General features: G+C 42.1%; 1 protein-coding gene across 1 annotated transcript; it reads right to left on the reverse strand.

The window, feature by feature from the left end:
• Positions 1-5,321: 5,321 nt before the first annotated feature.
• On the reverse strand, positions 5,322-19,599 carry LOC121619322 (CTTNBP2 N-terminal-like protein). Its single transcript, XM_041954942.1, has 7 exons — positions 19,491-19,599; positions 16,475-16,579; positions 9,132-9,365; positions 8,023-8,130; positions 7,627-7,815; positions 7,348-7,518; positions 5,322-7,180 (listed from the first exon to the last, which is right to left on the reverse strand). The coding sequence occupies exons 1-7, from the start codon at positions 19,527-19,529 to the stop codon at positions 6,212-6,214; spliced, it is 1,815 nt and encodes a 604-aa protein (XP_041810876.1). The 5' UTR covers positions 19,530-19,599; the 3' UTR covers positions 5,322-6,211.
• Between the last annotated feature and the right edge of the window lie 197 nt (positions 19,600-19,796).

Below are 19,796 nucleotides of genomic sequence, written 5' to 3' on the forward strand. Positions count from 1 at the left end.
TTTCCTCTTGTAGCCGGGAATGAAGATGCGCACAGAGAGGCGCAGCTCTCCGCGGCGGAGCGTCAGCTGTCTGTGACCCCCCCCCCCCGAGTCCTTCCACCCCTCCCTCCACCCCTTTGTCAGAAAATTACAAATAGCGCTATGTGGACCAACAGGCAGCAGGAATGGAGATGTATATATTTAGTTTGATGGAAAGCAATCCCTGCCTGTGGTGTCCACCAGTTGGTTAAAAATCGACGCATTCAACTTTTTGCCATTTCAAAACAACCGTAAGAATGCAGCCAGTGATAGTCTGCAGTGCCGAATCCAACAGTTTGTGCCTGCACTCAGCTTGTGTGTCTAGTAGCATTGTGCAATATTTTCCTCAGGACTTGTTACACCTTGACATTTTGTAGACCTAAAGTTCAGTTTATTATCAGTTCTGTAAAACTGAAAACACTCTAAATGTTTTTGAAATATATATATTTATTAATTTCTGTCCTAAAATCTCTCTTTCACACCAGAAACTTAAAATCATTGAGTTCATTTAGAACTGTTTATATACTTAGTTATTTTTAATGTTTGGAATCTGATAGTGTTGATACAAATGAAAATTTTGTATAATCTTAGTCTTCATTTAGACCAAACATTGGTGATTCCAGTGAATATAGACAGACGTCCTGATGTTCGTTTGTGTCACCAGCGTAGAGGAGAAAGTTTTGCTGGGGAACCTTCAGCTATGAGGGGTCAAGCATTCATGCTTTGACACATCATTAAACAGGAACTTGGTGTCTCCATAGAGATAGGTAATCCTTCCCAGGGGGCATTTTAGACATTGTTTCATATGCCTGCTAGTCTTGTGTGTTGGTCTCACTGTAATGCCCCTGCATAATTAAACACACAAAAACATCTTTGCTGTTGAATTACCCTCTTAACTAGTGACGTCTGAGATTTATGAGCCCAGGTTCAAGAAACCCATTCAAAGGCAGTTTCACTATTGCAAATGTGCACAGATTTCAGTTAAAAAATTTAAGATGTTTCCTGAAGAGCTGCCCGAAGGTTTCATCAGGTAGTTGTGCCTTAAGTCAGTCAATTTTATTTATATAGCCCAAAGCACAAATCACAAATTGCTTCAAAGGGCTTTACAATCTGTACATTAAAGACCTCTGTTTGGATAAGAAAAACCTGCCAAAAAAGAAACCGAACAGGGAAAAACAGAGGAGAGATTCCAATTCCTGTAATAGAGGTCTTATGTATGCATATGTACTCAGAGAAGGCACCAACAGCCCAGAGCCTGGGTTTACTTCAAAGCTGAGAATCATATTAGACTATGGACAGATACAGTGTAAGCAAATATTTTACACAAAATACACGCTGTATGCAATTTACATATCCTCCAGTTATCGTTGAGGGTGGGAAAGGGTGGAGAAATGCTTTGGCCTTGTAGTTAATTAATTTGTGTCCAGACAGGTCACTGTTACCTGTGTGGTATTTTGCCCATTCAGGTCCAAATATTTGCCACTAGTTTGAGAAGACACCTCCACATACAGTAGAAGTAGCCTCTTACATTTGTATGGTGGTTGACTTTTAACTTATATCTGTCATGTGCTATAATGTCTTCTTTCTCCAAGTTTGATATGGGGCCCTATACAGTCCTTATTTCTGTTAGTGATTAATAACTTACTGAAAAGTTGCCTTCATGCCACACAGCTCCAAGCACTTGAACCTCCCCGTCAGCTCCAAGCACTTGAACCTCTCCTGTAATGCCACCAGAGTGCATGTTTGTGGTTCAGCTCATATCAACAGCCCCAATCCAGAAACAGGTTTGTCTCATCGAGCCAATGTGGAAACATATGACCCACCTCAAGGACATTTCTGGCTTGTATCCCTGCGACTTCAGGGAGTCACTTGTGTGCTGGGTGCGTCCAGCAGGTAGAGAGAGACACTGACGAGACGTTATGTGCACACAGTCTGTGTGTGCGAGAGTGTGAGGTCGCTTTAATCAGTGCAAATCCAGGGGTGTTAGTTGGAGACCTACATAAAGGTCAGTAACAATGCAGCTGCCTAAAAATACCACAGCGCAGACAGCAAATGTAATAGTGTTGTAATAATGTAATAGTAGGATTCTCCAAATTACATGTTTTCTTATCGGGAATAGTTATTTTTGCACATAACATTGTGTATTTATTATAGATTATAGTTTTGTAGGCTGTCCTCTCTGTCAGTAGACATGCTCCCCTCTTATTCTGTATCACACATACAGACAGAGACCCACACATAGCCCAGCTGTTTGTCCTTCAGTTATGTCATATCTGGATTTGGAGCAACACTCGGATCCTCATTACATGTGACCCTGTCTTTCTTTACCCCAGGACAAGCTATGGATTTTACAGTGACAACTCTATAACAAATTGCTTTACAGGGAGCAGGTGATGGTGGCGATAACGCTCGTCATCCGGCCCTCCCTCTCCCTCTGTCGCGCTTTCAGCCAGCTCCAGCTGTGGTCTTTAAGAGGCTCAGTGTGGGGGCCTGGGCTCCCTATTCTAGGCCCATCTCATGGTCTGGGCTAATTTTGGACAGAGAAGAGAGGGCGAAAGGGAGGAAAGAAAAAGGGTGCAAGAGGAGAAGCACAGATGAGCGCTCAGATGACTCAGACTCAGATGATTATGACATTGTTGGGACTAGTACAGTGACACCAGTCATCACCGATACAGACAAGAAAATTGATGGCTACAGTGTGTATTTTGCTTGTGTGCACCAGGTCTGAAGTGAGGACGTCGTAAATTTGTGGTTAAATTCATGGCAGCTTACGTGCTCCCTCCTTGACCTCAGTTGTGTCATCTCATTCACACCACATGACACTGCAGCCACGAGACCATGCGTCTTATTGTATGTCTGCCTTTGTGCACCACAGTCATAAAGCACAGAGCTTACCAGATCTGCCCTGGCAGGACATGTGGCTGCAGCAATCCTTTTCAAGTTCAAGTTCATTTATTTATATGTATATATATATATATATATGGTGCTTTAATCACAAGCATGTCTCACACAACCTCAGAGAAAAGATCCAACAAATCTACACAAGAGCAAATTGCAACAACATAAAATTTTTACGCCCACGCCAAGAAAAAGGATTTGCCAACTTTCTGAGGTTGGGCACTTAGAAAGAAATGTAATCTGCTGCTCTGAGATTTATTCTTGGGGGGAAAAAAGTTAATTATTACCCCTCTTGTCATGTGGAATCCTAACAGAAGGAGAGCCAAGATCCATTTTGGGTCACGACCCATAGTTCGAATGAAAGTTTTTAAAAAGGCATAATTTCTTATCCAAGTCATGCAGCCCAAAGCCTGCGTCAGAGTTTGAATACTGATGCATACAAAGACAAATTGCAGCTCAATGCAGGCAGAAGTCAAAGAAACCAAAAACCCAAATGTGTGCACTGTACAAGCTATCATTGATGCTTGTTTTATTAAAATCCATTGGTTTTAGGATTTCTCCAATCTCCCAGTGTCTCAAAACATAGACTATTACTGTATGTCTTCTGCTCAGTGTTGTGGATTGGCCCCCAGCAGATGACAGAGTATAGCAGAGTGACCAGCCATGCTGGCAGTGGCAGCAGCGAGGACGTGGCCCCTCACAGCTCATCAACCTGAGCCTGTGTTTATGGAGGCTGAGAAAGATGGGGCTTTGCTGGAGGACCAGACGTGTCTGTGCTGGATTTGGGATGCGGCCCTGCTGTCCTACACTGGAATGTTAATTAGGTGAGCTGAGCAGAGAAGAGGTGACCCGTCCCGTTAACCAGCCAACCCTTCCCCGACAACCAAGAGGGGGATTTAGTGTGACGGAAAGCCCCGTTGGTGTGTGCTCTGCATACATCTGCTGGTCATGATGTCAGGCCTCTTTGACTGATGGAGAGCATCTGTGTGTGTGTGTGTGTGTGTGTGTGTGTGTGTGTGTGTGTGCGCGCGCGCGCGTGTGCGCGTCTGTGCGTCTGTGCGTGTGCGTCAAAGACTTTAATATATACTGTGACATTGTAGAACACAGCACATCTTTGTAAAGCGTCTGTGCTCTGTGCACTTTCGCAATTGCAAATTCATCACCACCACCCAGTTTCTCTCATAAGTTGCGTCACTTAAACAACATACCACTAGAACACTGTTTACTGCTGAAGCAACACAAGGCGCAAAATAACAAACAGTTCAGTCCACTTTAAGGCTTTCGTAACTTATCTTCACAGCCCAACAGGAGCAAAATGAGAGATTCTTCTTTTCAGCATCCAAATGTAGTCAAAGACACCATACACATGAATGCAGTGTTACCGACTCTCTCCATACTAAGTCAGTATCCTTAATTCACTCTTTATTGCATATTGCATGTTAACTGCATTAAACTAACACACTTGCAATTTTCAGACATTTCAAAGATTCATAAATAAATCCACAGTACAGAATAATATAATATATAAACAAGGGTTATTACTTCCTGCTGCATTACACATAGTTTATGGAGCCTGCTATGAGCTACCACTGACCTCTAGAGGACACGCTTTGACAGTACAGTACTAAAACACTATATCCCTACTGTTGATTAGTACATTAGTGGAATTTTGAACAGTAAGAAATAAGAATTTTATAATTTGCATTAATTTGTGAGATAAATTTAATCGTAACACTTTCCTTTCTTTGCCAAAAGCTCTCATAAAGTAACTTTATCATTATCTGTTGAAAGTGCATGTCATCAGATTATATAAGGCTACTACTTGTGGTTATCAGGAACATTTACTAATGGAATCTCAGTTGTACTGCCAAGGTACAAGCATGTAATACAGAAGTGCTTTACTTACATTCCACCTAATCAGAGCTGCAATGATTAATAGATTAGTAGATCATAGAGAATTAATAGCCAAGAATTCTGATTAAATAATAAATATTTTCAAGCAGAAATGCCAAATCAAATCCCTGGCCCCAGATCCTCAAGTGTGAGGATTTGGCGCTTGTTTTGTCATATATGATAGTTAAGAGAATATATTTGGATTTCTGACATGTGGTCGAATAAAACAAGCTATACGAGAAATTGTAACAGGTATTTTACACTATTTTCTGTCATTTTATAGACCAAACAATCAATTAATTGAGATAATAATAGTGATAATAATAATAACGATGATGATGATAACAATAATATTAATAAATAATAATAATAATTAATTGCAATAACAGCAATAAAACAATAACAGATTGATTAAAATAATGGTTGCAGCCCCACACTAAATATTTCCAAGTGACAGCCTACCAGCTGTATAAGTATAAATAAATGTATAAATAAAGAGAGACTACATGACAATCTTTGGGATTAATTTATTAAATCTGTCAGTTTTCAGATATACAGTACTGTAAAGGATCTGATAAAAGTAGAGATAACCAACACAGAGGTTGTGTTATGATATCAATCAAAGCTGTGGCTGACTATAAAATACTTGTGTGTTTTATAATGTTTTTTTTTTTTTATAATGACAAAGGCATGACATTCATCAGAATTACTCATCTTAAACAAGATATTGTACAATGGTGCCTGTGTATAATCTTGAGTTTATACGATTATCTTAACAAGTAATACATGAACAAAGCTCAGTGTGAAACTGATTGCATTAGATTATCTGCTGTGTAAAACTAAGGAACATTTATAAAATGAACTAATACATTTTTATAAAAACGACAGCAACGTACATATGAGTGCACACTGAAATGAGACGATGCACAGGCATTGGTCAATGGACTACTTGTTACATATGGTCTGAAATTACAGTATTTGTTGGAATAACAAAAAGACATACTTGAGACAAAGTATAGGGTAAGAATTAACTCTTCACGTGATAAATTGATTGTATTCTTTGGAAATATGACACCATAAAAAAACTTAATATTTTGTAACAGTATGGTGTGCCCAACATACAGTATTGGCACATCTGAAACTAAAACTATCAATTGTAACTGCTCATTAGCACCAGCCCCTGAACCACTACCTATGATCATGCCTCAGCACATATTTAGAAAAAAATCTAATAAATACTATTATAACAGTGTTTGAAGGGACCTCTGTTCAAATAAGTATAGGATATTAATCCTGTCATGTACAAAACAAAATCTCAATCGTAATTATGAGATGTGGATTAAACCATCATGTCACAAACAGAGCAGCAGCTGACTACTTTATTAATGAATCAAATGTTGGGTTAATTAGAAGAAACCACCATGTCCAGTTCTTTGACTCCCTCCTGGCTCGAGGTGAGGCCACAGCTGCCTGAGAGGGGGCTGTCAGAGAAATGGCTGGCAGACCTGGGCACCGTGGCCGGGGAGAGAGGGGCCTGGGCCAGGCCAGGCTTCTTAGGCGGAATGGGTGGAGGGTTGCCCCTGTCTGCCCTGGGGATGGTGGGTGATCTGATCCCCTGTGGAAGTGGTCCTGCGGCCCTTCCGATGACTGGAGACAAGGGTGCCGCCAGGCTGCGGTAGTCTGTACCAAAGGGTGAATTGTTCGGTGCCGCGAGCTTTGGTGTGGCACTCTGCTGGACGGTGGTGAAGCGAGACAGGACTTGAGTGACCGTGCTTCGGGCCATCTGCTTGACTGGGCTGGCTTCGAGGGAGGGGCTGCTGGTCACAGGGGAGATGTCCTTTGGCGAGAGGGGAGGCTGTGCGGCCTGTGACTGAGGCTCTGGGTCAACGGTACCCTGGAACTTGTGACGAGCAGCGTGGAAGCGCTGGTTGATCCCGGCCTGGTAGGGAGACTGGTAGCTGCCAGGGCTTGGGCTGCCTGGAGGGCGTTTGGCAAGGACAGGTGAGGCGCAGGGTGAGGAAGGAGGCAGAGTGGACGGGGTGGCACTGCAGGAAGAGAATGTTTTCTGGGTCTGATGAATCGTAGAATTTTCATTCCCATTCTGGAGGCAGATCTTCTCTGAGGCGGCGCTGTTTGGACCGTGGTGCCCATTGGTCTCCATCAGACAGTGGTGACCATTGACTTTTGGCTGCACAGCTTGCTGGTTTCTGTCTTCTTCAATGTCCTCAACCTTAATAGTGTCTACCGCTGTTTTTCCTGAAGAAACTTTTGTGGCCCACTCCTTTTCTCGTGCCTCCACTGGAGCTGTAACTACCCCCCTAACGTCTCTCATCAAGTTCACCTCCTCCGCCTTCCTCCTCATCTCTTCTACCTGATCACAAAATGGGAAAAAAATAAATTTCAAGCAGAAGTTTGGCTGCACAATGCAAGCTAATCTTCTCCTCTTGCACTAATATAGAGGAAATAGCTTGAGGTAGTAACAGCATGCACAGTTTACAATCTACTGTCACCTGCATGATGAATGTGAAGGCTTCATACCTGCTGCTGTAGCTGACAACAGTGAGCTTCCTCTTTCTTCAAACGTGAGCGGAGCTGCTCACGTTCCGTGTCAAACTCTGCCAGCTGCTCCTCCACCCTTGCCTCCATTCTCAGAGTTCTCCTCTTCTCATCCTCCAGCTCCTTTCTCAGGGCCTGACAAGCCTCCTTCTCCTGTGTGAGAGAAAGTCTGTTCACGCGGACTGCAGCATATTACCAGGCTTAACATCTGTAACGACAAAAGGAAATAAACTGCCTTGCTTGAAATCCAAATGTTAATACCTTGTCAAGTTTACGGCTGAGCTCAGTCAGCCGGTGACCCTCCTCCAGAGCCCTGGCACTTGCCCACTTGCACTCTTTGGCCAAAGCGCAGGAGAGCTGTTTGTGCTGAGCCCGTTCTTCTTCAATCTGGTCAGTAATCCGCCGCTGTTCTTTTTCCAAACGTCGGACCTGGCTCCGCTCAAATTCCAGCTATAAAGACGGAGACACACAATAAAGGAGCTTGTCAGAAGTAGTAAACATTGTTTTGCTTCAGACAATGTGGATGGTACTTCAAAGCCTTTGATACCACTTCTTCTAAAACACCACCAATCACTCACTGACTCCTCTCTGATACATCCAGTACATTTTGGACACATTTTTGCAGTGCACGCCATGTCACTATTAAATTGACGGCACCTGTTGTTGTAAGCGCTCCTTCTCCTTCTCTAGGATGTAAGTGACATCATCTCCCTCTGCTGTGTCCTCAGCATGTCTCCTCTTTTCCTCCTCCAGATCTGCAATGACCTGAAGCAAACACGGCGGGGAGACAGAGAGTCAGGAATGAAATTATCTCACATGAGTTAGGTCTGCTTGATGTTAAGGCCAATAACAGTCATTTTCAAGCAATAACATTACTACATGGCAAGCAAAGATGCTGATGGCAATTAAGCTACAGCTATGTCAATAGCTACTCATCTAAATGAATGTCATGTTCAGCCCCACCTGAAGAGAAAAGTACAGTTTTCACTCTGAGGTTTTACAAAGCCTAAAATGAGTGCTTTGTGATCAGCTCTAAAAGATGGGAATCATTATTTGCAACAGTAATTTTTTGATATTAGATTTTTTAAAAAAAACTATATTTAAAACAGGTTTACCTTATGTTTTCGTGGTTCAAACCCTTAAATCTAGTATGTGATACTAAAGTGGGTCTTTGGTCAATACATTTAGCAAGCATAGCAAAGTTTTAAAATCTAAGTCTGTCACTGATATGTTTCACGTAAAACTAATGTGATATTACGATGAGATTACAGGAAGGTTGTGATCTCACAGGCTGGGCATGATGTCCACGTGTATATATTTAACTCATGATGAAAACAGGAGGCAGTGACGTGTTGTGTTTCATTACTGTCTGTAAATAATATTGTGTTCGCGCTCTAACCTCAAATGCAAGTGACTGGAAATATGACATCAGTGTGCAGGTATTTTATTTTTCTTTGTTCCAGTCTGTTACCCTGCACCTGTGAAAGCACTTGAGGATGTGTTTGAATACAGTTCAGGTTTTAATGAAAATGGCTGATTTAATCAATGTGATTTTGTGTACCAACATTTTGAAAGCAGTTTTATATATATTGTATACTTCTAGAAAACTGGTTTCTGTCTCCAGTCATGTTTTTTCCTAGTATTTTCCACGACGGAGGCCAACTTTTATCTTTTTATGTTTGTCAGTTGATTTTTTTTTTGAAATCCACATATAAAACCAGCTCATTTCTGCATCCCCTAATTAAGAACCACACATCCACACCCACCCTTCTGTGCCTGCTCTCTGCTGCAGCCAGCTGGGCCAACATCTTCTCCTGCATCCTTCGGCAGTGGCTCACCACTAGCTTGAGAACCACCAGAGGGTTGGAGGTGGGGGAGGAACAGCCCTGGTCCTTGTTCTGGCCCCCGACAGCCTCGCTGTCTCTCTGCAAGGCCAGAAAGGGGTCGCTGAGGTTGTACCTGCCATAGCGTTCCTGGATAAACAGCTCTTTACGCTGGGCCTGAAGAGAAAGGAAGAGGAAAAGAGTGAGTGGGAGCACTGAGAGGGGCAGTGATGAATTAACTAGATAAAAGTATGTTTATGGACTGAAGGTTATGTGGTTGGAAATAGTGATGAGTGGAATTGCTCTGCTTATTTATGCTTTTGCATGAATGTCCTTGTATACAGAGGGATTATAATTTGGCTGCAATATCTTAATCTTCTCTTGGATCAGTTTTCTGGCTTCTCAGGCTTGTCTGAGTCTCAGCTGTTACTGTATGCTGACTCCTGTCTGTACATTTTCAACGAGGCATTTCTAGCCATGTTAGTAGCGTGGCTTTAGGGATGACAATGTTGGCTGTCAGTCGGTCCAATGTTTTGGTTCAGACTGAAATTCTCAGCAACTATTGGATGCAATGCTATGAAACCTGGCACAGACATTCATGTTCCCCAGAGGATTAATCCTAATGACTTTATAGTTTTGAGTGAAATATCTCAACAACTATTGGATGTATTGGCATGAAACCTAGTGCACACATTCAAGTCTCCATCAGGATGAATTGTAATGCCTTTGGTGATCTTCTGACTTTCCAACGGTATTATCAGGGAAAACTGTTCATTTCTTCAATACTTTAGTTAATAGCTGTACTTTGTGTTTAGTGCCATAGGTTGGCATGATCCTGATAAATAATATACTTGCTAAACATCAGCATGTTAGCATTCTCTCAGTGAGCAGTTCGCATGGTAATGTTAGCATTTATCTTAAAGCACCTCTGTGCCTACATAGAGCTTCAGAGATGCTAGGTTGTAGACCTTTAGTATTTTTCTCCACTTTGTCTACCTTTTGCATCGAATTGTAAACACCAGTGTATAATTTATATTGGCTGTCAAAGGATTCGTCAACTCTAACAATAGTTGCAATTACTTTAAGCAGGCATTAGCAATCAGTCAAAAAACTGACATCCACACCACTGAACTTCGAAGTTACTATAATATGATTTTAGTTAACACTTGCTGCTGTCATATGTCTTCCATTTAAGCATGAAATCTAATGAAGCGCTTCACAATCTGAGCAACATCTCCAATGCTAGAGTGGTAAATGAGCAGTAGATAAAAGAAGGGGAAGAGAGGAAGAGGAAATGCATAAAAAGAGTGCTAGCAGGAAGGAGGAGCAACAGATGGTGTGTGTCTGTCTATCTTTAGCAGGACAGCTGCTCGGGACTGGGCCTTGGCCAAGGCAGACCTGTTCTCTGTTTAACTCAAGACAAAGGAGGGATAATAGCAGCAAGACATTTCAGGTTCAGCAGATGCCTTTGGGCCTGCTGTGAAAAGGGGCTGAAGTGTGTGTGTGTGCGTGTGTATGTGTGTGTGTGTGTGCGTGTGTGTGAGAGAGAGAGAGGAGAGAGGAGGAGGGCTACAGCAGAGCTGGCAAAGTGTCTTAGTGAGGTTTCAACAAAAGAGGATCAAGAGATTACAGAGAACAGTATCCTCTCTAGCAGGGTGAGGACAGGGCTCCTGATGACTGATATCAAGATTACTTAAGAAGTTTAAAGTGTCGTCAAGTGTGTGGATGGGCCTGCAGAGCAATATTCAGCCGATTGGATGTTCTTACAGAGCATGTAACTGCTGACTTTGTGCGTGTGGGTGTTACAGTTGAGCACTCAGGAATATTGTACCATGACCCCCTCCAAAATGGCACTACATTGGAGTAGAACTATGTCTATTTTAACTGGAGATGCACCACTTCAGCTTTTTCTGTTCCAGCACAGATTCTGATACCTCAGCCAGTACTGATCAGATAACAGCACCAAATTTAAAATCTGCATGTCTTAATGTGTGGATCTTTTTACTCAAAACATTTTTATGTATGGTTACACAAGGCATGGGCTTGCTGAGGCATTACGAGGCATTTCATTTGAACTGGGGAGTTGGAATTTCCAGGTTTTCAGTCATAAATTTCAACTGGAACGCCCCCTTCAATCGGCTTTCTGACTCAGAACCAAAGAACAAAGAACCTTACCACGCTGACCCCAAAATCCAAGATGGCTGCTTCAAAAATATGCTTAAAACGTAATCAAAACGGTCTTTACACAATGAAACATGCTGAAAATCATGCACCTTCTTCCTTCTTCTATGATGTTTTTGAGGTGGACCTCATTTTTGTTGTGCAGTTGTCTATATTGCAAAAGATCTAGCGCAACAAAGGTTTTCCTGGAGGCATCCATCTTGGTGTTCAGACTTGTACTGGAAGGCAGTCAACTTAGGTGTTCCATTCCCAGCTTTAACTTCCCAGGTAAATGAAATGTGCCACTAGAAAGTGCTGAGCCACCAACCCGCTGTGACTAAATGCACATAACTGATAGGACTTTTTTGACAGTCACACATTGACAGAGAAATTGGATGTAAAATGGATAAATTGCATCATGACTGCCTATAATTGATTCAAAAGCCCAACATTAATATAATAGTACTTGACGCATTTTGACATGTCTGACACTTTTGTACAGAGACAGATTTATGTTAAGGAATTGCATAAGACAAAACACTTAAAAATAACAAAACCCATCATCATACAGACGACGAATCTCTGGAACGCAGCAGGTTCTGTCAAATTAATTGTTTTTCTAAGGAAACCCAGTTAGAAAAATATAGGGATTGATGATGGATGGCTACAGGCAGAGAACCAAAGTTCAAACAATATTCCACAACAGATCACAGGCTTCGTGATCATCATCTACAGTAATATTGGCTCATGTGGCACAAAGAGAGGAGGGCAAGGCTGCGAGTCTCTGCTGCTGTTATTTGATCCAGTCCACTGAGGATCCTGTGAAGGCGGATCAAACAGCATGGAGGGGTGAAACAGGAAAACACAGGGCACCCAGGAGGATTCAAAAATGCCTCTCAAATGTGGGCGATATCCAAAGCCCGATGACCACATAGCACCTAAGCAAAAGCCTTGAGTGTCCTCACTGTGTTTATACAATACAGGCTTCACATCTAATTGACTTAGAAAAACTGCCAAAAGTGTATCTGAAAGACCTTTTTGGAATGTATTCTTCTGATTCATATATGTACTCTAGAAAACAAAGCTAAAGAGAGAGAAAGAATAGGTTGATATAGGTAGATATCTAGTTTTGGAAAAAAAAAAAAAAATCTTCTAAGAGAACCCTGTCTACAGACGTGGCCCACAACCCATCCCTGTTACCGTCAATGACTGTCTGCTCTCTGATGTGTCACTTTTATGGTCTAAGATTAAATAAGCTTGGATCAGGTTTTCCATTCTTGACACCTACAGCACTTTGCTCGAGGATATATACTCAGTCTGACTTTCATCACTGCAGCTCTGTACAATACTAACAGAAAGAATTTGCTCATACAGGAGGAAAAGAGTACGAGTACGCACGAAAAACACATACTTAACAGATTTTTTGGGGTTTTTTTTCCCCCTTTGGAAGTTTCTAGGAGAGTACATTGTTTCTTTGTTATTCCTTATTTTTTCAGTGTGCATGCATTTCCATAACTGGATAATTGGCCTTTAAATTCTCAGTTTTTTTTATAAAATCACAGAAGCCCTATTAAACACAGACTCCTTCTCTCTCTCTCAGCTCCCTGTTCAGCCCTTCAATGCACATACAAATGCGCGCTTCCCCGACACAAAGGGAGGCTGTTTTCCTCTCCATCAATCCTGCACTGCTGTAAAAAGGGTGGAGGAAGCGAAAACAGGGATTACAGCAAACACATTTCTAACATCACTTAATATTTAACACTCAAATATACCAGAGCTTATTTGTTACATCATACTGTACATATACAGTACCCAGAAACATTCAGAGCATGTCTTCTATGCAGCACAGTATACCTCCACCATTCTTCATGCTTTTTTCTGTTGGCTACAGTTCTTGGCAACCTGTGTGCTTTTGCTTGGGAAGCAGTCTTTGTGCCATGGCTGCACTGGTTCCAATCCAGCTTATCTTTTGCTGACACATGCCTGGACTCTTTCAGTTGTGCAGTGTTGGCGACAAGATCTGTATAATACTGAGGAAAGGTGATTCTTACCCTAGAGTCCTGTATATTTCAGAGCCGATTAGGGAGTTTGCTTAAATACCCTGATATGCTCATGCACATACTTGATGGTCCCCGCAACGAAACTGGATATCTGAAGAATACTGTCCATCATAATCACCTAATTTTGGACAATATGCAATAAATGCTACAGTAACTGCACAGAATCCAAACAGTTGATCTTGAGGCTGGAAAGAAAGCTATTTTTTCCCTAGTTCAGTGCTGCCCCATCACCAAAGAAAACACAAGGTAACCCTGTTTTGAAGTATGTCCATTTGGAAGTTCTAGTCAACCACACCATGTGAAAGCGACAGTTAATTAAAAAGCTCATTTCCATATTTGAGTCCCCCTTTAACTTAAAGCAAAGACTCACACGCCTTTCTCAAAGCAAAGGGACTACTGGATCACTGCAGGGCTTTGTGTGCCAAATACAAGCGTTGCCAGAGACTTAACTTCCTTTTGAAAGCCACAGCATGAGCAGCTGCAGAAGTGAGTCACAAGGGGGAAAAATGCAGCGGATAGTTAGAATGCCAGTGATAGTTCTGCATAATTAAATATAGAGCACCATAGAAAAAAACACATCATTAACCTCACATCCTGCACTCACACTATATCCTGTTGAAAATCACTGATGAGAATGTTAGATTTTAAATCACTGAGAATGGAGACTACACGTGAAAACTCGTCAGTTCCCACACTTACAACCAGATGAGACAAAGGCATGAAAAGTGAAGTGGTGAGCAGTGGTGTTTATTACCATGGTGATTTGTGATTGAGCTAAACATTTCTCACATGACACTTTGTGTAGCTGTGACACATCAGTTAAGACAGACACAAGCAACATGACTGGACCGACTTCTCGAATTGCATCATGTCCACGTTTCATTGTTGGAACAGGACTCTGTCTGCAGCCACGCTAGCAGCTTGGTGAACCTGTACTTAGACACGGCAGTGCTTTTAGCAAAATGCTATCGTCAGCATGTTAACTTGCTCACAGTGACAATGCTAACATGCTGATGTGTAGCATGTTCAATGTTTACAATGTTTGCCATCTTAGTTTACAGTGTTAGCATGTTGACATTTGCTAATTAGCACTAAACACAAAGTACAGCTGAGGCTGATGGAATTGTGATTTGTCTTGCAGGTATTTGGTCATAAACCAAAGTATTGGACAAAATAGAAATATCTGTCTGGATCAAAGTGGTGTACAAACAGGCAAACATTGCCACCCACAGAGCTGTGCAGCGAGTGGGGCTACAAACAAAATAATTATGGAGTGATGTTTTACTGATAATCTATTTTCATGTGAGGGCGAGACCCAAGATTCCACACAGCCAATTCCTTCACAGTAGAACAGCAGAAAGGTATGCAGTTGTATTTCACCTTTGGAAAAGCCTGTATCCTGCAGAGATCAGTTTAACTCAAGAGATCAGTTTTCACTTACTCCCTGCAATTAATTTTCTGCAGGTCGCTCATTATACCCTTAATTAAAGCTCTGTAACAGTTAACACTGCGGCATTGATCCAGTCCCAGACCTGAATGGGTTAACAGTTTGTGCCGGCGGAGCCCTGAAAGAAGCACAGCCATATTCCCCTCAAGCTCCAGTTAAGGCCAATGTTTATTTGTTCACTCCTACTCTCGCTCACATTGAGTCATCAAGCACCCAGAGTGCTGTAACTCTTCTTGCCTTAGATGGCCAGATCCCAGGAGAGATGTAGGAATGTGGTCTAGACACAACACTTGAACATTCAGCAGTAGACCCTCTTGGATGGCTGCTCTCTAGTTCACTGGCTGCCTCTCCAGTTTGTTTTTTCAATGGTGCATTTTATACCAGGAAAGTGAATCGCATTCCAAGAGCAGTACGGCTGTAAAGCTCAAGTATTAATAGTGAGAATAAAGTCTGCAGAGTTGTATAAATGTCTCAGAAAGGTATGGGCGTCTTTTGCAGAAAGACTCCACCATTAAATTGCTTACTCACTGCTTATAAGTTTGCGGTTTCTTAATAGCATCACAGTGTTACTGTAGTAAGTTTACAGCTGTTTTAATAAATGACAAAACATCCTTAAGGCCATGCAGATAGTCACTGTAAGCTTGAGTATGTGGGCCTGCAGGACACAGCACGGTGAAGGACAAAGTGTGAGAAAATAGCCAGGCAATCCTTTAATTGAAATGCAGCATTAATCCCGCTAAAGTAAGACATCCTAGGGTTGGGAGTACGTAGATACTCTGTGTCAAACTGTGTGTGTGTGTACTATAAATTGTAGCTATTTCTAATTGAGTGTATGTTCAAGTTCACTGGGACGCATCTCCTCATTTAAACTTATGAAAAGGAAGACTTATGAGACAATTCCCCAAGAGATTCACTCCATTCTCCAGAGGCACAGACACTAGTCTGCTGGGAGCAAATTGGATAGATCCAGTAGAGTATTAACTTCACAGAGACATTGCAGACAGAGAACTTTCTTAACAGGAAATGACTACCACCAACAGGGTTGCTCAGATTAAATCTTAATTGTTTTTGCTGATTTCCCCCCCTTATTTTGTTGCCAGATCCTTATGTACCTTAGGATCAACATATCTTAACAGGCATCCATTACCAACCCATGTAGGTTTGTGCAGGCCCACCTTCTGTAGGTTTTAAAAGTTGGTAGTTGCTGCAACTGTAAGTTGCAACAGTGATTCAAGATTCAAGATTCTTTATTGTCATTGCGCAGTGATGAGCAGAAGAAAAGTATCAAAAAGTTTGGAAAAACCTCCCAAACCACTGCTGCGGCATAATCATTTTCTCAGTCACATCCACTATGACTTTCGCTCATGTTTATCTACAAACATCCAAACTGCAAGCTACAAAAATAAATTTGCACTGTTGTGTCGATATGCTACAGGAGTGGTTTGAGAGTCTGACATTTTGATACCTTTTCCCTGCTGTGAAAACACCATTACATGGTTCTCTATCTAAAAGCAGCTTTTAGGCCTAGAGGGGGTGAGTGTTTACTATTACAAAGACAGACTTTGTGCAGAGAATCACTTCGACATAAAAATAATGTTAACAGCTCCATTGATGGGTACCTTTAGGGCATCAATGACCAGGTCCCGGGCCTCCAGCTCTCCCTCCAGGATGCTGAAAAGCATCAGCAACTCTGGCTTGGTCAAAGTCTCCATATTCAGCTTGGACTGTGAGGACAAAAGATAAAAGAGAAGAGCTTAGTCTACTTCACTGAACTGAGAAACTACATAGTGAACTTGTTTAACTGTTTTCCCACAATCATTGCTCAATTATTTAATTCCATCTTGAAAAACGAAGCCCAATGTTTTCCAGTTCCCCCAAATCAGACATCCAGACAGACATCTGATCTAGCCCGCTGATTTATGAGCTTTATGTGGATATGTGGTTATGTGGTTATTATCTCGGGAGAGGGAGCAATTTCGCAGTGCAGACCCAGCGCACAAAATATGTAGTAACATTTTTCTCCCACATGGAAAAAAAACAGGCAGTTCATTTTGCATGTAATTCAGAGGTGTACTGCATAACAAATCGATTAAAGTAGTCACAGTGAGCGGTATAACTCAAGCGAATGTGAGGGACAATGCAACTACTGATCATAAATTAGTTAGCAGGCACCTTAAACTACAGCTAAATTTACAAGAGTAACAGTACAACTCATTTTCCAACAAAGCTGCTCATTTCATTTTCCTAGTTTGGGATATTTCAGCTCAGTGAGGTGACACAAAAGTGGCAACACTACAAGCCGACATGTTCATCAGGCACAGATGGATCACATATCGAATGAGAGACTGTCAGCTTCCAGCATCCAAGCTGTTCCATCGTCTGTCTTGAATACTTAAAGCTGACTAACTGATGTCACTTCATGTCACTTCACTTTTCAAGTTCAATGTAGAAAATAACATCAAATCACTTGGTTTTGTTTTCCCACTGCACGTCTCTTTCATAGTGGGTACCGTGACAGTTATTTTGTGTAGGAAATGTGATGTGGTCTCTTTGTAGTGTCTCTGCACTCTAATCTCACAGCTGTGTTGGTTCTGCTGACAAGCCCTGCGGTGTCCGCACCTCAAACATCCAACCACACTCTGGCCAAGTGAACGTATGCGGGCCCCGTCTTTGAAATAAGATCAAAGCTGTTGATGTTCTTACATTAAGCACCCATTGTCGGTGAGAATCATCATGTGGGCCGTGCAGGGATAGAAGTGTACTGCACTGGCTGACTACTTAATATCATGAGTACAACTACTTTGAATCACCAAAATATTCTGTGGCTGAAAAATGTCACTCACTGCTGTTTACTAGACTGCCTTCCACACCTGAACTAGCATTCATTCAACAGGCTCTGCTATGAGTACACTGCGGTCACCACAACTTTCCACATCGTGAAGTCATGTGGAGGGGGTGGGTTGATCTCTTGGAGCACTGGTTGCATAATGAAACACAGGAGCCGCCTTTCATATCAGATCTAGTAGCTACTATATTTCCCAGGCATCTAGGGAAGGGAAACCTGAACATGACAGTGCTGTGACAGCATATTTACAGCATTTAATACACAGTGACCCTCATGCAAAGCAGTGTGCAGAAGTGAGAGCAAAAACCCTGGTGGACTGCACCTACGGCCTAATCTTGACAGCAGCGTCCGCTCACAAAGAAGGCACGCAGTGTTTTAGTCGTGCCTTCACCAGCGCTCATGGTCTGTGGCTTAACCACAGGGGTAAAATGCTAATTAAACTGCAGTGTACACACCTCCCTTGGTTTTGGTTTTACAGGCTTGCTTGCTAATTTCACAGGCCGCTGTAATCACTGTGAGAAGAGTGTGTGTGCAGTGTTATGAGAGATGTCTGGCCCAGCTACATGTGTCATCACGCTTGTTTAGATCCTCATATTACTTTACCTAATCCCCCCCAAGTAACAGTTAGTAATCATGAGGGTAGGTATACAAACACCAAGGGATAGCATGGGAAATACAAATATTCCCACACGTTCTCCATAGCTCCACTTCCGATCACGAAAGCCTTGTGTCCATAATCCTTTTATCCCTGTTTGTTTTAAGCCTGGTCAGCCATGTGCCTCATCTGCAACACTAAACTTATTAAAAGTGCACAGTAGCTTTTACTGCAAAAACATATGCTTTGCTCCAGGGGGGCTCTGGTTTGTGCGTAGCTGCTTGTGATTCTTAATTTGTACATTAGATGTGGAAAATGAACATCCTTCATCAAAATCTTGTGAAAATCTACTGTTTTACCTCTTTGTCTCAGGACAGTTTCTCAGTCAACTGCTCACATTGCATCACAAAGAAAGTTACAACACAAACAGACTATTTGAGATTATGTTTAGATTTCAGTCGTCTTGTAATCTTCCCTCACATCATCTTCCAGCTGGTTTTACTGGGAAGTGAGGGGGAATAAAAATCCAATCTATGCATTAATACATGTCCAAGCTCCTTGCCCACAAATTTGAACATGAAATGTGGGTCAACTGAGGGGAAGAACAGCCTGAGAGGTCTGCTGAATTTCCTTGTCGTGGTAATCAGGATGTCTGACCAGATGCAGCATGTCTGAATACTAAATTGGATTTGGTAGCCAACCTATTTTTTGTTAGGCCACTTAACTTGTTCACTGGGCTTGCTGCCTACTGGCTTTGATGCAGCCTAGTGTTAGAAGTTTTTTTTTTTATTATTTTAATATATTTTTGTGTTTGCACTGCTGAGTAAATAAGCGATATTTAACAGCTGGGGCCAAAGTAAATGCATTCAACAAGCACTATCATGCAGATCAAACCGTCATCAGCGTCTGACTGAGGGAGATGTTAAAAGCCACAGTGATGATAATAATAAAACTAAATGTATGTTAGCCGACTTTTCTCCACGAATAAAACAGATCTTCGAGGCATTTTATCTTTATTGAAGCAGCGGTCCAAACCCTTTGGCCTGTAGCCTTGACTGACTACTTTTGCTACATCATTTTTTTTTCTTTTCTTTTGGACCAAAACTGTAAACACGGGAGAAAAAAAAACACGGTAAAATGATCGTCTCCAGCGTTACACCATCAACTCAAACGCGTTTTCTGTCCGTCTTCCTACCTTCATGTGTCCCTCGGAGGTCTTTGCAAACTCCAGCATGAACTTTTCTCCTGTCAGAAGATTTGTTTCACTTGATTTGCGTCCTCTGATCCCGACGCAGGGGAACACCGGACGGCTTAGCAGTTTCCTAACTGACAGCAGAGCCGGCCAATAGCAACGGCAGAGCTCTGGGCGGTGACCAATAAGAGACGAGCGTCTGGAAAAGGGGGGCAGGAACAGTGACGTCCCACCTCTTGGATTTCGGTTGGATTTCTTTGTTTAGTATTTCTCGAGTGTCTGCCTCTTCGACGTAGACCTTCTTGTGGC

The sequence above is a fragment of the Chelmon rostratus genome, chromosome 2 (genome assembly GCF_017976325.1).
Source record: "Chelmon rostratus isolate fCheRos1 chromosome 2, fCheRos1.pri, whole genome shotgun sequence".
Classification (NCBI taxonomy): domain Eukaryota; kingdom Metazoa; phylum Chordata; class Actinopteri; order Chaetodontiformes; family Chaetodontidae; genus Chelmon; species Chelmon rostratus.

What these genes read in the sequence shown, in the direction of transcription:
- LOC121619322 (XM_041954942.1), bottom strand. Translation starts at nt 19,529, where the DNA reads ATGCTGGAGTTTGCAAAGACCTCCGAGGGACACATGAAG. An exon ending in TGGTCATTGATGCCCTAAAG is followed by an intron (nt 9,366 to 16,474) that starts GTACCCATCAAT and finishes CTTTCTCTTCAG; the next exon opens with GCCCAGCGTAAAGAGCTGTT. An exon ending in AGGAGCGCTTACAACAACAG is followed by an intron (nt 7,816 to 8,022) that starts GTGCCGTCAATT and finishes CCGTCTTTATAG; the next exon opens with CTGGAATTTGAGCGGAGCCA.